This window comes from Caloenas nicobarica, chromosome 8, assembly GCF_036013445.1.
Source record: "Caloenas nicobarica isolate bCalNic1 chromosome 8, bCalNic1.hap1, whole genome shotgun sequence".
Lineage (NCBI taxonomy): Eukaryota > Metazoa > Chordata > Aves > Columbiformes > Columbidae > Caloenas > Caloenas nicobarica.
The window spans coordinates 26,170,334-26,187,724 of NC_088252.1; the positions used below are offsets into that span (position 1 = coordinate 26,170,334).

Here is a 17,391-nt window from a genome sequence, read left to right on the forward strand (position 1 = left end):
TTTGTGCCCCTCATGTCCTTGAATCAGAGCACCTGCACCCTGCGCGGCTGCTGCTGGAGTCCCCAGAGTGACACCAGTGTGCCCTGGTGTTTTTTCCCTTCAAACTACGGCTACAAAGTGGATGGGTCGACACGATCAACTCAGGCAGGTGAGCTGTGGCCTGAGCTCCCCAATTCACGCACATGCCCATGGCCAATTAAACACCATAACATTATGACTTCTTTCTTTTCTTTTTTTTTTTTTTTTTTTTTTTTCCCCAAGGATTTGAGGCTACATTAAAAAGGCTGCCATCACCTTCTCTCTTTGGAAATGATATCGACACCGTTCTTCTCACAGGAGAGTATCAGACAGCGAATCGCTTCAGGTTCAAGGTTAATCTTTTCTCTATGCTGTTTTAAGGTTCACATTCTGTGCACAATTTTAGACTGGCTGTTACTGAGTGGTGAGGTTAGGAGGGCTGGATTAATCCCTCTAATGGACTTTCACGACTCCCACTGGAGTGCTCGGCTCCTCCTTTCTTTGTCCTCTCCACTGTTGCAATGCATGAAGGTTTAGCGCAGTGAGATTTCTGCATGAAAAACTACTGAGACCTTTGAAAACCTCAGTTTTTATGTTATCTATCTCTTCTCCTCATAACAGGAAAATTTTGGGGATAAATATGTTTACTTAATTTTTATTTACAGCCTGGCCACATCTCTCAGTCATTTTGACAGCCAACATTAGGTCTTTTAATGGTTTCTGTTTTCTATGGAAGACTCAACGGTCCATGCCATGAATGTGGGGTATTGGTGGGTTCTGGTATTGAGTGGGGTTTCTTCTGGGGGAGACCTTCCCCTCGTTGTGGGTTCCTGCTGAGACAAGGAAACACAGGCTCAAGTATGATGGGGGAAATAGCTGAAAATAAGTGATGAAAGTTGGAAGTGATTGACGATGAAGATAGAAGAGGAGACTGGGGTAGGGGTGGGAATATCCCAAGTCAGAACTCTATGTTAACACTGGAAAATGTTTGAATCAGGCATTAGTTTTTAAAGGCTCAACACTTCTGTTGTTTGAATATGTGCAGATCACTGATCCTAAAACGCAAAGATTTGAAGTCCCTCATGAGCATGTGCAACCTTTCACTGGATCCGCAGCCTCCAATTTAAACTACAAAGTGGAAGTGAAGCAGAACCCCTTTGGCATCGTGGTGACCAGAGTGAGCAATGGCAGGGTGCTGTAAGTAACGTCAGTGCTTTTCCTGAATAACACAGATGTCGTTGGTTTTCTCTGAGAGCCCATGTTGCCACACAAGCAATGTATGTCCAAGACGCCATGTGCGAGGTGCCTTCTTGGACAAGTAATCTACTTCTCTTCTTTTGACTGATGGATATTCTGCAAGGACACTTACGAGGCCTTTGGAAATAAATTCTGTGATATGGAGAGCTCTGTCGGAAAGGGTTTCCGTCTGGCTCTCTGTTCACTTTCACACAATACTAGGGAAATCTCTACATCTACTTTGTTCCATCATCTCAGGGAATTTTTATTATCTGAAAGACTCCTTGCCAGTGTTTGTTGCAATCATGCTGAAAACCTGAATCACCAAAACCAGCTTGTCCTTTAGACCTCTGATACCCAAGAACAGCTGGTGCAAGCCACTGATAAGCTGGCCATGTAATGCTGTAAGTATTACAAAATAGTTGATGGACTTGTATATTGGATGCTTTCATCCCACTTAGGTTCTAAAATAAGTAAGTAAAAGAAATCTGCAAACCTGACGGCATGGCCTTGAGACCCCCTAGAAGGGGGAAGTGTCAGGATGAACATGCTTACTAGATCTGTCCAACAACTATTACCTGTCAGAGTGATAGGCCAGTTGGGTGATCAACGCTTCAAGTTTAATTAATTAGCAACTACTTCTGTGCTCTTATTGGTATTGTTTTCTTGCTCAGAATCCTCTATAATGATTGATTTGCAATTACAGAGAGCACAAAAGGTGGACTTGGTATTCAGTAGTGCCTGACTGATTAATCTGGTATATGGAGGGAGAATAAGAAGCCTGGCCCAATAGAACCATGTTGACACAGTGCTCTGGAAGATTGTCTATATTTTCCAGAGGCTTTTGTTTAATTTGACAAAAGTGGTTGCATTTTCTGTCTCTAAGGAAAAAAAATACAGTGATGCTTGACTCTGAGTTTGAGTATCTCGAGGAAAGCTGTTGTTAGCATGGGATAAGAGAAGCCCCTCAAAGCTTAATCTTTAATAAATTTGTTTAGACAAGATGAGTGCTTTCTCCCAACTCTTAAACAACCAAATGAAAGGGAGGTCTCTCTGGAAAAAGGGGAGTGGGGACCAATGTGTTATTGCAGTTCATTACAAAAATCCTAATTATCCAGATAGTTCTGAAGCCTATGACCTTCCATCATCATTTGTTACATTTGAGCCCCCCAAAAGAGAGTTCTGATCAACATATTGCCATCTTCATTTGCAAGACAACCCGAAAGATTGTAGTAGTTTCATTGGAAATACAAAGTTTACCCTCCCAAAAAAGGTAGTTTCAGTACAGTTTGTGAGCAGATGGGCAAGATAGTCCTTGGAATCATTAAAACTGGACAGAAATACATCAGATGAGGACTTGACCTATGAAGTCTCTCTCAAGTGTTAGTAGTTTTATCTTAAAAAAAAAAAAAGGTAAAGGAGCAGATTAAAAGTATAGCAAGGTTTTTGTTGCTTGTTTGTGCAGTATTTGTGATGGCTAATGCACTGTGTATTTATTTAGTAGTTTAAGGACCTCTTTCCGTGTAAAAGAATTTACTGATGACAATATACTCAAAGTGATAAATATAGTTATAGTGTACTAATACATCTGAAGTGAGGAGAAAAAAGTGTATTATTTTGAAATTGTGTATGATGTTAATATACATTGAAGTAGTTTGCTGTCTCAAAGTACATAATTTTCTCTGCTTTCGGGGAAAGACCGTGTTTCTGCAGATCCCTGTAAGCTCTTGGTTTAATGAAGCCGAAGATAACCTTCAAATCTGAGGATCAGCTTCATTCCAATTGCTCTCTGCTTTAAATCTGGTTTAACTCACAATTACGTTCTATTTATGATTGTTGCCTTTGAAAAGTGATGCCTGATGGAAACTCAAACTACTTCTGGTTTGAGATCAATTTTGATATATTCACCAATTGGAAATATTCTAAGTCTTAGAGAAATTAAAGAGGAAAATGAACATGATGAAGTTCAAAAGGAATGAAATGAAATGTTTTGATGAATTGTGGGAGATCCTTACCCAGGATGGGATTTGGTGTTAGGGAAATGCAAAGTGGTTCAACCATTCTGGTGTACTTGGCTGCTTAGGGAGATATTTAATTATATCGTTAAGACAAATGTGACCAAAATACCAGCATTCTTTTCACATGATAGAACGTGACCACATTTTGGTGGTTCTCTCTGCTTCAGCACTGCTCAGATTTCCTCAAGTCCCTCTCATAGAAACAGGGAGTGAAATTAGGTTTTGCTTAAGTCTTCGAAGCTCTCATAATCCATGTTAAGAAGGTGAACTTTTTGTCTGTGACAAAAGGGAGTGATGAAAGATGCAAAGTTAAATTAACAGAAGAAACTTTATTAATGAAATTGACTTTTACTGTGTGTTTTGCTAATAGATGTAATGGAGAAATATTGATCTCCAGCTTGTTGTATTTATACAAATGTATATAGTAGTCTCTATTTTCAACGCCATCAACTTTACATTCCTTAAAAAGCTTAGCAGTTGCTTTATACAGAATTTGCCACAGGAGATCTGATAGCCATCAAATGGGATTTAAACCATGCAAAGTATCACGTTACCACTTTAATCTGTGCTCATCTATGCTCGGTTTGCTGGAGAGTTTGCACATAGCCATGGTCTGCCTTTCCCTGTAGTCCCTGGCCTTGCAGGACTCGAGAGCGGGTCTTGTTCATCTTCTCTGGCAAGAAAAAGCTGTGATTGATTTGCAAAATCTGATGGAGTGGATTATTTTTGTGCTTCTGTCCACCCACGGAACTTTTCCATCTGTCCCATTACCGTGAGTAGCCGCAGAGATTCAGTACAACAGATGCAGGGTGGGAAGCTTTGGTGGAAGAGAGGAACACAAATGGACCCCTGAAAATTGATGGGCCACTTGTGCGAGAGGTTCCTATAGGATCTATAGGCACTGGTCATCTTGTCACCTGTGCAAGGGTCGTTCTGCTCCAGCCCCACATGATCCCACCTCCCGCTCCTCCAGGTCTCTGGATGGAGACTTGGACCTGCTGCCCAGCTCTAACTAAAAGGAATAGAAACCATTACTGCAACAGTTCTTGATGAAATACATATATATATATATATATTTTTTAACTTGTTTCATCAGGTTTGATACCACCATAGGACCACTGCAGTATGCTGACCAGTTCTTACAGCTGTCAATCAAAGTACCCAGCATCAACATTTATGGTGTGGGAGAGCACATGCATAAGCAGTACCGGCACGACGTGAACTGGAAAACCTGGCCCATGTTCAGCAGGGATATTGGCCCCTCTGAAGTAAGGACTGGTTTTTATTATTTGCAGGTGATTTCTGGAATCCAAGCCTATTATGCAGTAGACACATTAATAATATTCACTGAGGTTTTTTCCCCAAAGACTTTTCAGGCACTGCATGTTATTACTAAAAGCTAGATGGTACTGATGAAAGTTCCCCGAGGAATAGCATTTTATAAATATTTTGATTTTTATGCTGACATGCAGTTGAAAACCAGTTGATAAACATTAATATATGAGAGTCTTCACTTTCTATGGATAAACAAAATAAATAACAATATGTCCTAATGCGTTGCTGTGTGCAGCATTCAGTACAGATGACACATGCTTGTTCAGTTAACATCCTTGTAGCTCAGCAAGTGATGACAAAGTTCTCTTTAACTGCTGTCTTTTTACAAGATAAAATATGTTTGTCAGCAGTTACTTGTTTCTATAGTCTGTATGGCTGCTTCTTTATGAAACGTTTCAGTTTCATGTAAAAAACAACCCATTTGCTTTACTTTAAGAGAGCACTTCAGTGTTGTGCTGAAATAGGAGACACACTAACAGAAAACAGAGAGTGAAACCACTATATCTAATTAATTAATAATTTGGAATTTGTACCCCTTGCCTTGAGACACCTTCTCACTATGTTCCCAGGTTTACCTGAATGGCTCTATTGAGTGTTGGCTCATTAAGTTAATCTAACAGTGAACAGAATCCAGTTAGTCTAATTTCAAACTCCTCCAGTTCTGTTTCTCGTTAATTTGTTCTGAGTTTTAATTTGCAGGGGAAGAAGCACAATGACAAAAACAACTGTTATAATTTCTAAGGATTTTGCCGCTAATAAAAACGGGGGAAAACAAAACAAACATTAGAAAGGAAATTAAAAACGAACAAGGCACTCTCTTATTTCCATAGATTAGAAGCAAAAATGATTGCCTCGCAGGATTAATAGTAATACAGATTGGATGTAAAATCTACTATACTTTGAAAGCTGATGAAAACACCTTTTAATTTCTGTTGTTTGCTCAATGTGCATATGTTACCCAGAAATAGTACTGCAATATATACAGACTTGCCTGAAGTTCCATCATATCTGCCTGCATATGTTATCTATATATCTGAGGAAACTTTTGTTTTAATGGAGAATGTTCTCATAAAGGAGAATTATGCCAGGAAAGAGAAAACAGAACGGCAGGAAAGTGTCAGGGTTTTTATTTTTGTTGCTTACTACATTTTGAGAAGTGTCAAGTTCTACCTGTGATATACTTTGAAATATCCCAGAACAGATACTGTTATTAGATTTTAATCAGCTTACTTTTCTGTTTTATCCTTAAAGGCAATGCATAACTTATATGGAGTTCAAACTTTCTTCCTGTGTTTGGAAGACAGCACTGGAGCCTCCTTTGGTGTTTTCCTAATGAACAGCAATGCCATGGGTAAGGAAACTTTCTCTGGAGCTCTGACTATTGCAGTTAAACATCTTTTTAAATGATCTGTGGGATTGGGATCAAAACTGTAGTGTTTAGCAGTAAGTAGTGCACAGTTAACATGAAGATCGAACTGAAAACCTGAGGGTCAGAAAATTCTCCGATGCCTGTGCAGATGTGCAGGACACTGGAATCGGAGCCTAAATTTGGAGTGACCTATACTTGAAAGGAAATGGTCCTTAGTCTCTTTAGATAAGCTTTAGATACATGTGTGCTTTTCAGAGCTCTTCACATCTCTTGAGGCTGGAAAGTTGTACTAAAAATTTCAAGACAAAGGTTGAGCCACTGGATTTCTTATGATTCTCTTCTCCGTAGGATGTAAAGGAATGGAAATATGGACATTTAAAAGAGCCTTCTGAATAAATTTCTCCTTCATTGCAGGTTCAATTAATGGTTTGGGGTTTCTTAAGTATTTTTGTTTTCTGTATTTTTTTCTTAGGTAAATTTTCTAATTACGAATTAGAAAATTACAAAGTTGTTCTAGAATTAGCTGGTATTCAGAATTGATTTTGTGTACTCTTATCTGGCAGAGTTCGTGGTGCAGCCTGCTCCAGCAGTGACCTACAGAACCATTGGTGGGATCCTTGATTTCTACATCTTCTTGGGGAACACTCCAGAGCAAGTAGTCCAGGAATACCTCAAGGTACCTTTACCTAAGGCTGTGCATTGAATAGATTTTTAAAAGTGCTTGGGATTTTTTCGGTGTGGGTTTTTTTGTTTGTGTTTACTACTTTATATGACAGTATGTCTTCACTATGTTATCTGTTAATGAAAATACATTTAGCTAAGCATAGTTGTTAGTATGTCCCTAATGTGACTGCTGCAGTTAGTAATATCTAGCTGGGATTAAGCTGGGATGCAGATGTTTTTTAGCTGGTCTCTGATGGGCAGCTGAAAATTAAGCACTACTTTTGCTGCATGTGCTGGAGCAAAGACCACGCAGCAGCTTGAGGCCCAAGAAGTTTGTAGCTGCTATTAATAAATTCATCGATCTGTGCGGCCTGATTGTTTTACACAGTGGACTTTGGAGCTAGCGATGGTCCACATGGAATAAGTTATGCTTCCTTGTTGGGGCTGGTTATAATTCCTGTGCATATGGCAATATCGTAGAGTAGATAATGTGCTTACAGGTAAATCATGATTTTATGGTCATATCACTGACATCTTTTGTACTTCTTGAGATTTGCTTGTGTTTCAGTGACACTTTAAAGAATGGGTTTTGTCCCAAAATATTTGTGTTTCTTAAAATAAATAATTTTTTTAAATGATTAAAAAAACCACAGAAAAATGCTGCATTTGGGAGCGGGCTGCTCATTTCACACACGCAAGCTTAACGTATATTATTCAAATAGATTTGGAGTGTGGACCTAGGGAAATGGGCACCAAGGGGACACACGCAGTGTCCCCTCACGGCACGTGGGATTTTTGCTCTTGACTTGCAGTTCGTGGGGTTGCCGGCATTGCCTTCCTACTGGAGCCTGGGCTTCCAGCTCAGCCGCTGGAATTACGGGTCTCTGGATGAGGTGAAGAGAGTCGTGGAGAGGAACAGGGCAATTGGGCTCCCGTATGTAAGTATGGGCTTGGAGGAGGGCAGAAATCCCACGAAGGCAGAGTTCTGCGGGAGCAATGACCCAGACGTCCTGACCAGACTGTTCCACAACTGGTTCATTTCACATCAGTTTAAATCAGTAAAGTTCTAATAGATAGGTTTCTGGTGGCAAAGGTTTTAATGCATTTTAATGGTAGACCTATTGTCAGAATGTGGGACATATTGGGGTTTAATTATAATAGTTATAATTGGGCACTTTATTGTGATATTTTTGAAGTTCTACTTTCCAACTATTTAGTTACCTTCTCATTTTACCTAATCCATGGATTTTTTTTTTAACTGTCTTGTGGACAATTACAGAACCATGTATTATTCTTAATTGACAGCCAAAGGTAAAGCACAATTAACTTTTAAAATTAGATTTCAGATTACATTAGCCCGATGGCTTACATAAAATAAAAATACCCTAATATTAAGCTAAGAGTTGAGGGAGAAATATTTGGATTTAAGGGGATATCTGTTGAAGCCAGGCAACTGCAATGAAATAGCAACACATCCAGGGGCTACTAGAAAGGATACCAATACACATATTCATTTGAATTCTGACAATGTTAAATGCTGGTCTTCTTAGGCACAAAAGATCTGTCAGTACCATTAACTAGGGCTGTAAGCATGAGATGCACATTGTTTGCAAATGGTCCTGACAGCAAACTTTCTGCCAGGCTGCAGTAAATTCACTATAGGACAAACAGGAATTGTCAGAAGAAATTGTGTTGGACTAATATACAAAATCTTTACATATCACTTCTTGTGTTAAATCTGCACTCCATTCACTTTCAGGATGTTCAGGTCACGGATATTGACTATATGGAGGAAAAGAAAGATTTTACTTATGACAAAGTGAAGTTTCAAGATCTCCCTCAATTTGCAGCTTATATGCATGAATATGGACAAAAATATATTATCATATTGGTAAGCATTTTGCTATTTATTTTTCCTTGTAAATACGACCATTTCAACTATTTATTATTATTCTTTGCTGATTCTATGTAATTATTGCATTTATTGCCTAACATTCTAGTAGTCTGTAATAATGGATATAGTGTATCCTGGTTTCTTCTTATTTTTTATTTTCAACTTTTTTTTAGGATCCTGCTATTAGCACACAAAATCTAGCTGATGGTAGTCCATATGGAAGCTACGTCAGGGGAGAGAGCAAAAAAGTCTGGGTTAATGAATCAGATGGAGTAACAGCATTAATTGGGGAGGTAATTTTTATTTTTTTTATGAATTTGAACTTGGTCTGTTGTCACTGCTATGGTTTAATTTAGGTCAGGGAGCTCCTTTTAAACTCTCGTTTTCTAAATTGCTTCTTTCAGTAAAATTACCTGCCAGTGAGAACTAAGTTTATAAGGTCTCACTTAGGATATGATACTTCTCAACATTTCTTGATTTTTTTTTTTTTTGGTAATTTTTTACACTGAACAAAAAGGAAAACTAGAGCAGTTTGAAGGGCCAAGGGACGTTTCAGTATTTGCAGTAGTAACTGAAGACCCAGCTCCCACATTATCCTTTTAATTTATAATTTTAACTTCTATTGATAAATGTTTCTTTTATGGATTTTTCCTGCTCTATTAGGACAGACCAAAGAAGTTCAGTCTTTGCTCCCTAGAGGAGGCTCAGGGGGGATTTCATCACGTTATTGCAGTACTTAAAGGGCAGCTACGAAGAGGACAGAGGCTTTATCTTCACAATGAGCCACATGGAGAATATGAGGGGCAAGGGGTACAAGTTATACTGGAAATTTTTTACAGTGAGAACAATCAGATCACTGGAACAACCTCTCCTAGGACATGGTAGAGTCCCCATCACTGGAGGTTTTCAAGATGTGATTGAACAGGGTGCTGGATGATCTTGTCCGGGTTATCTTTCCCGTGAAATGTGGGACCAGATGATTTTTCAAGGTCCCTTCCAATCTGGGCCGTTCTATGATTCTATGAACTCTTTTTAATGTTATTAAAAGTGTAATTAATTATTTCCCTTTTAATATTGCAGGTGTGGCCAGGGGAAACTGTGTTCCCAGACTTCACCAACCCAGACTGCACCAGCTGGTGGGTGGAAGAATGCAGACTGTTTTATAACCAAGTGCCATATGATGGCATCTGGATTGTAAGTAATTCAGAACTTCCATTTTCATTTTTATTTTTAAAAATAGGCAAGGATAGAAGTTTATCAAATTCAATTTGCATTGACTTTGAAAGAGATGTTTACTTGCAGGATCTGTATGTCTTCTGGTGTTGAATTTGCAATTCAAATTTGAATTTTAAATTTTAATTTCGATCATTAATCGTGGCATTTAAATGATCAGTGTGCTGGGGTTTAGATGTTTAGTGACATTTTAAAATTGCATCGTTGCTAAAGGCGAATGTTAGCACACTCCTGTACTCAGAATGGCGAATTTGGAGACCTACGTACCTGCTCAGTGATGTCCTAAAGAGGCCCTTAACACAGGGTATAATATTGTAATGTAATATAACATAACATAATATAATATAATTTATTATATATAATACATATGACCTATGTATCTATGCTCCAACTAACTCATGGAATTTCTGGTTAGTGAATCTGCATTTGCTATTTCAGACAAGGATTTGGAAAATCAGGCTCCCTAGACAGGTTCTCCCACAAAAGGACTAAAATAGAGTCTGACACAGTGGATTTTGGATACAGTTCATAGAAATCAGATGAGATTAAGAACCGTTTTGACTGACCAGATTAGTTTTTTTAAAGGAATATCCTATAATTAAGCTTCTCAAAGTGTGTGCCTGAAGGAAATCCATACTTAAACTTCTCAATCCCCGTCTCAGCACTTTCCTCCCTTTTTTCTTTTTGTGTTTTTCCTACTTTAAAATAAATATTTTGAAAGAAAACAAGAATCTACAGAATATTTTGCCATGCATTTTATAAAGCTGTAAAAATTTTAAAGTAATCTGTATAGCAAAATATGGCCCTTGAGCTGCTATGTGATGCAATGAGTTTCTCTCACTTATTTTTGCTGACTGTGGTTCCATCAAGTCAAGCTATGACATGTGAAACTGTACAGAGATCAAATAATTTGAGTGAAGCAAATTCGTCACTAGACTACAGAGTCTCCACAATGAATTTGGTCTCTTCTTCCATGAGTGCTTTTCCTGCAGAGGGACACACATAGAAATGCACTTACAGTACTGTCGAATAAAATATTAATGGAAGCAGACAGCAAAGTTTGAAAGTATACTCGCTTGGAAAGTATTATAAAGTAGATGTTTAAGAATATCTGGTCACTTTATGTGTTTAGACTAAATTGTATGGTATTAGTTCTAAGTCATTATTCCTTAAAGGATGAGAGAATAGAATGTAAGACTTTGTTAGGAAAGAAAATGTACTTGAGGAAACTTCGTTGCATTCTGCATCTTATCTTTTCAGGATATGAATGAAGTATCCAACTTTGTTCAAGGCGCAAAGGACGGTTGTGCACAGAATGATTTAAACTATCCTCCTTTCACTCCCAGTAAGTCCATCTACTTTAACCAGAAAACAAAATACCAAGAGGCTCATGAATGACTGTGCAATTTGCTACAAGGATGCAAAGTGATTTTAGTGTAGCTCTTATAGGTGGGGTTTGAACATTACTATTGACAGAAAATACCAGTATACTTTGACCCCCATCAAAAGCATACTTTATATAACTGACTTTTTTCCCTTTTCGAATTACTGGATATTGTTGTTGCCTTAATTATTTCTGGTAATAAAATTATCTTCCTTCACTATCAGTAGTTTTTGAGACGTATGCAGAAATTAAATGGGGTTCATAGTTTGTATTAAGTAATAGGTTGACAATGTGTTGTCGGATAATGATGCAGAATTTTAGAGCATAGTTCTCAGTTATTCCTTGCATGGGTGCAAAGCTCAAGAGTGGAAAGGGTCACAGCAAAGATGAATCAAACCAGCAGCCAAGAGTAGCATTTTGGTTTCGTAGTAGTAATACTGGCCTTAGTGCAAACATTAAAGAAGAAAAAAAAAGACCTGAATGTTGTAAATGTACATTAAAGATTGGAAATATTAACAATTAAAATGTACTATAAAAGTGATATTTGTATTCCTTTATTGTAGGTATTCTTGATAGGCTTATGTTTTCCAAGACGCTTTGCATGGATGCGGTGCAGAAGTGGGGGAAACAGTATGATGTCCACAGTCTTTATGGATATTCCATGGCCATATCAACAAAGAAGTACGAAATGCATCCTAAAATCTTTACAAAAAGGTTTCAGAACAGTACATGGTCCGCACTTTCAAAAACAGCAAGAGATTTCACTTCTAAAGGAATCCAATTCCTGGAAAATATTCCATCATATTTAAGCCAATACAGCTAAGGCAACATCTACCAACTGAAGTTGGTAGTAAAAGCCACACGTTGCTTGTCAAAGCTGTATAGAAAGATTATTCAAAATTAATGTTTTGAACTTTGCTGAAAGACACCTGGTTAACTGTAAAGGAGTCCACATCCCCAGGATGAATAATTATTATAAATCAGTCAGTGTAAATCTGCCTTATATAAAATTATTGATGTCCTAGTTGTCTTTTTTCCTTTGCCTAATCCCAGTCTCATTTGCTTTTAAGAGTCATCGAAGAAGTGTTTCCTGGAAAACGAAGCTACCTTATTTCGAGGTCTACTTTTGTTGGATCAGGAAAGCACACGGGACACTGGCTGGGAGATAACGCAGCAATATGGGACCACATAAAATGGGCAATACCTGGAATGCTGGACTTCAACCTCTTTGGAATTCCATATGTATGACATTAGTTTGTGACATTCTTTCAAAACACATGGATAAACACTAACTTTACCTCTGTGATAACAGATTATCTAATCAAATGCTATCTAGATAACCATTTTACATTTTCAGCTCCAAATTAATGCCCTTTAGGAATCCTGTTTAGACATTTTTTTTTTCCAGTTATTGATTTTTGGTTTAGGCCACATTTTGATTACTGCAGCTGTGTGTGTATGTTGAGATAATCGTGGGCAACAAACATATTATCTTATAAATCCCAAGATACCTGTTAATTCTAGTAATTTTTAAACACTAGTGATTGATGTGAAATGCTTTGCTGTTTTTCTTATTTCAAATGAAATAGAGACATCCATTTGTAAGGGAAAAAAACAAATTCCTTTCCATGATTTAAACCTGTGTGACTCGAGCTTTTTTCCTAATGCGTGCATATTAGCACCAAACGGGAAGGTAAAGATTTGGAAGAAATAGAACAATAAGCAGTGTTAGCTAGTAATCAGTTAATTTTTTTGTACAACATAGCTGAATTTGAAAGAAGAAAGGTACAGATTTGTTGAATAGCTTGGTCACTCTGGCTGGCAATTAAGGTTGAATTTATTCATCTCTGAAAACTAGAAACTTTATGTAGAGACTAGAGGTGCAACATACTGTACATCCAACACATTCTGGTTTTCTTTAAAGGTTGGAGCAGATATTTGTGGTTTCTTTGACAACACCACAGAAGAACTTTGCAGACGATGGATGCAAGTAGGAGCATTTTACCCATTTTCCAGGAATCACAACGCTGAAGGATACATAGTAAGTTGTGCTTTCTCTTACTAGATTCTTCGTGTTGCACTACCACCTCCCCTTTAAGAGTATCACTAGCAATCATTACTGTTATTCATGATTATGTAGCTGACCAGTTTGAAAATGGCAGAACCTTAAGCTCTCCTTATGAAATCTGAAATCTGAGAGGTTCAGCTTCACAAGTGTTTCCTTCATGGTGAAAATAAAAATATCTGATATTTGTTTTCAGCCTCAGGATCCGGCTGTCTTTGGAGCTGATTCAGTCTTGGTGAAAACCTCCAAGTATTACTTGAACATTCGTTACACTTTGCTGCCCTACCTGTATACACTCTTTTATAAAGCTCACACTCAAGGAGACACAGTTGTACGGCCAGTTTTGCATGAGTAAGTTTACTTACCAGCCTTTGCAATATTTTTTGAGGAATAAAAAAACCAGACACACTAAGTGTTGTTAGGGTGTATCTAAACAAATATGAAAATGCACATTGAAATATATATGTACAACTTCTCAATTCATGAAATACCATTTTAGAGTAATCAGAAGAATAATCAGAAAGCATCAGTAATTTCTGCATATACACTTGTAGTATTGTCAGTCACTCTTACGAGTTGCTATGAGATGTTATTGTTAGCTAATCATATTATTCTCCACCGTCATATATATATATATGTATATATATGTATTAGAATATACGTTTCCTTGCCTGGAAAGTCTTGAATAAGCTGTGTCAAGAATACACAGACACCTATACTTTCACACATGTGTAGAGAATAGTAACCAAACTAGTAAGAGTTTACCTTCTCATCTTCATTTTGCCTCAGATTTTTTTAAAAAAAATAAAAAAGAAAGAAAAAAAGGCAATTTTGATCTGTGTCTCTTCAGTCATGATTCTAGACAATCAGCACATTGAAATACTGGGGTTGCTGGTAATGGTGTATTTCATAAAAAACCAATTCCTGCTATATCCTTCCCACATTCCCAGGTTCTACACAGATGAACTGACATGGAATGTCGACAGACAGTTCCTGTGGGGTCCTGGGCTGCTTATTTCCCCCGTACTTGACCCGGTAGGTCTGACTGATTTGGTATCTGTGGGTTTGGTATCTTATCTCATAACTACTTCATGGGACACAGGGACATGTCAAGTCACCAGTTCCAGCTCTTTTCTCTAGCAGGGGACTGCAGCATAAAAGCCCCAAGTTACACTATTCTTGTCACTCCTGTATTGCTCTGATTAGAAACCAACTTCCAATTCTGAGCCTTTGCTGTTCAGTCTTGTGACAATTCTGCTGTTCAGTCTTGTGACAATTCTGCTGTTCAGCTTAAAGTTTGTAGCTCCTCTACCATATCTGTATTTCCTGCTGAAATCACACTCTCCCTCCTTTTTTATGCTGCACAAGCTAAACCGCAAAAATAGGCTCTGCCATTTCCCTGAGAATCCCAGGGAATTTGCTCTGGTCCTATTCTAGTCTGAACTCTTCAGCCTCAACCAGACTTATAAAATCGATTGGCAAAGAGATTGCAGAGGGCCTTGTTTATTAGCATTAATACAGCGCTATTTCCAGTACAAACATGTTTTGCTAGATCCTTAGATTATATTTTTTTCATGGCTACGTCACTTGTTGATAGATTCCTAACAAGTCTAGATTTTGCTTCTTTTTTATTTTTTTTCCTTCATTTATTGCTTCCAATGAGAAAGACCACAGCATATTTTTCTCACTGCCAAAATGGAAAATCTTGCACTTTGTGCTGTTAAATCCCACTCTTGTTTTCAAGTTCACTAGGGAGTCAAAGTCATCTGGTCTGATATTCTGACTCAGCTCAACTTCGTATCATCTTTGCGTTTCATTCTGGATCAGTTTTTCTTGCTGCATTTCAGCTTGTCTGAGACACAACAACAAAACAAATAAATCATGGCTTGTTCTGGCAGAATCTTGTAAATAGTGTTTGTTAATGCCAGTAACACATATGCCATGGAGAAACACCAAACATTTGTTAAATACATAAAATAAAAGCAAGAGTGTGAAAGATGCGAGCCCAGAAAAAAAGTGAAAATAAAGAAGATATTTCTGGATGTGATCTCAGCCAGTAGATTTGAAGCATTGTGACTTTAGATTGTAAATGATGAGCTGACACATTATAGAGTAGTGATCCAGTTGTCTCCCAGTAGCTTTGCAGAAATTGTTCTTAGATTTCTGCCCTCCTTTCTGGACATCGTCACAAAAAGCTGTTAAAGAAAACAGCAAAGAAGAGGAGCATCATTGATTTTCTCAAAGAATTTTAGTTTTCTTGGGAAATTTTGTTTATTTGGTTAAGTTGCTTTCAAATATCTATGTTTTTTCTTTGTTCTTCTTTCAGGGTGTGGATGAAATTCAGGCATATATTCCTGATGCAGTATGGTATGAGTATGAAACGGTAAGTAAATGCAGAGGATACTATGGGAAGATTTTCTAAATGGCTGATGAAATAGGATTGTCAGCCCTGCTTTGGTGACAGAGACCTAAAATAAAGCCCACATTAGGAAATGGTGAAACAGGGGATGAAGTGCGAGGAGGTAACTGCACGAATTAACACTTTGAGAAAGGACACAGAGGTGTGGGGTACAGCACAGGAGACAGATTGCGTGGAAACTTTAGCAAAGACCGTGTTTGAAATAAAAATAAAATAGAATAATTCTAATTATAATACACAAGAGTCTGCAATTATTTTTTACTAATCTCATTTCTGCAAAAAAGTGTCCTGCTGCTATAACGATCCTTTTGATGGGTGGAAAAGGACATTGTTCATGTCAGACTCCGAGATTATATCAGAGTTCCAACAGGACTTGCTCTCTGCATTCTTAACCAAAACTAAATAGTGAGAGATGCTGATTTATGAGTTGATTTATGACATTAGATCCTATTGTTATGCAGGTTTTTTATGTTTATATGCCCATTGGCACGTAGATATTTACATAACTTGAGCCTTTTCTAAAAGGAAGCATTAAGATGAAACTCAGGGCTTAAGAAAACGTTCACAACAGTGAGTAACACAAAGTACCCATTCTCTTTTCCATCTCTGTCAATAAGGGGGCAAAACTCAATGTGAGAAAACAATGGACTGACATGTACCTGCCAGCAGAAAAACTGGGACTCCATTTGAGAGGAGGTTACATTTACCCTACTCAACAACCAGGAATCACAACAGTTGCAAGGTACTCTTCCAAACCACATGCTTTTGTGGGTATTTTTTCCAAGACTGGGCTGAGGACTTTCAAATCAGTAACAACCTATCGCATTTATCATTTTCACCTTGAAATATAGGAATAACTGTGAGCTGTACTTCCCTTCCACAACTCCTTCAATTACAGGTTCAGTGATTAATTACGGGTTTATTTGCATAGTGTTTTGTAAACTTGCCAGGTGTTTTAATCTGTTTATATGAAAATGAAAGGCAACCAAGGACTAATCTAAGGATGTTCTCAAAGTATTGCAACCCTGCTGAGTGTCACACTGTGACATGAACATGAAGGATATGTTAAGACTGATTAGATATTTGATATGCATGTAAGACAGAAAGTGTCTCTTTCCTCAGCCGGAAGAATCCTATGGGACTTATAATTGCCCTGGATGACAGCAACACAGCTTCCGGGGACTTGTTCTGGGATGATGGAGAATCTACAGGTAAGGAGTTATCAATAGTGACAGTATTATTAACAAGGCATTAATACTTCAAAAAGTTTAATTATTTCTGCTGATTTCATGGAGCAAGAATGAGAAGTTGTAATACGATTAATACTTGCTTGTATGTCAATAGTTTTTTACAACTCTTAAGTGGAAAACTGTAACTACTATTAATTTAATATTTTCTTTCTCAGGTTTCACTGTAGCCCTAAGTATGTTAAGCTTTGGTATATTAGCATGCTGACTGTTAAACCATGCTGTCAAGATTGATATGTATTCTGGTATATATCCAAATTAGTTTCAATGGGTGCAAGAATGCACATAATTAGTGTTTGACACTAAGAATTGGTAGAAGATGGAAAACTTTCGCTGTTATTAGCTGCCTGGAATGATTTAAATTGTTTCTGAAAACAGAAGAAATTTTGTTAACTCAAAATTATGGTATTGGAGCCAATTTTTTTTTTTACCATCTGATTTCCACCACATACTGATGTGTAAGCATAGGAGTAAGCGTGTAGGGGCTGTATTTGTCATGGTACCGACCTC

The 17,391-nt window shown here is 37.7% G+C and overlaps 1 protein-coding gene across 1 annotated transcript in view; it reads left to right on the forward strand.

Annotated features, from left to right (window-relative positions):
- LOC135991327 (maltase-glucoamylase-like) overlaps positions 1–17,391 on the forward strand; it is a 65,631-nt gene that overhangs the window by 5,931 nt on the left and 42,309 nt on the right. The window contains exons 3-21 of the mRNA XM_065639838.1: positions 28–148; positions 262–371; positions 1,064–1,215; positions 4,369–4,540; positions 5,859–5,958; positions 6,540–6,652; positions 7,452–7,577; positions 8,399–8,530; positions 8,707–8,826; positions 9,614–9,727; positions 11,027–11,111; positions 11,714–11,831; positions 12,221–12,392; positions 13,075–13,191; positions 13,412–13,566; positions 14,166–14,250; positions 15,542–15,598; positions 16,252–16,376; positions 16,757–16,845. Coding sequence (XP_065495910.1) covers positions 28–148; positions 262–371; positions 1,064–1,215; positions 4,369–4,540; positions 5,859–5,958; positions 6,540–6,652; positions 7,452–7,577; positions 8,399–8,530; positions 8,707–8,826; positions 9,614–9,727; positions 11,027–11,111; positions 11,714–11,831; positions 12,221–12,392; positions 13,075–13,191; positions 13,412–13,566; positions 14,166–14,250; positions 15,542–15,598; positions 16,252–16,376; positions 16,757–16,845 — 2,263 coding nt within the window. The remainder of the gene's footprint in view (positions 1–27; positions 149–261; positions 372–1,063; positions 1,216–4,368; positions 4,541–5,858; positions 5,959–6,539; positions 6,653–7,451; positions 7,578–8,398; positions 8,531–8,706; positions 8,827–9,613; positions 9,728–11,026; positions 11,112–11,713; positions 11,832–12,220; positions 12,393–13,074; positions 13,192–13,411; positions 13,567–14,165; positions 14,251–15,541; positions 15,599–16,251; positions 16,377–16,756; positions 16,846–17,391) is intronic.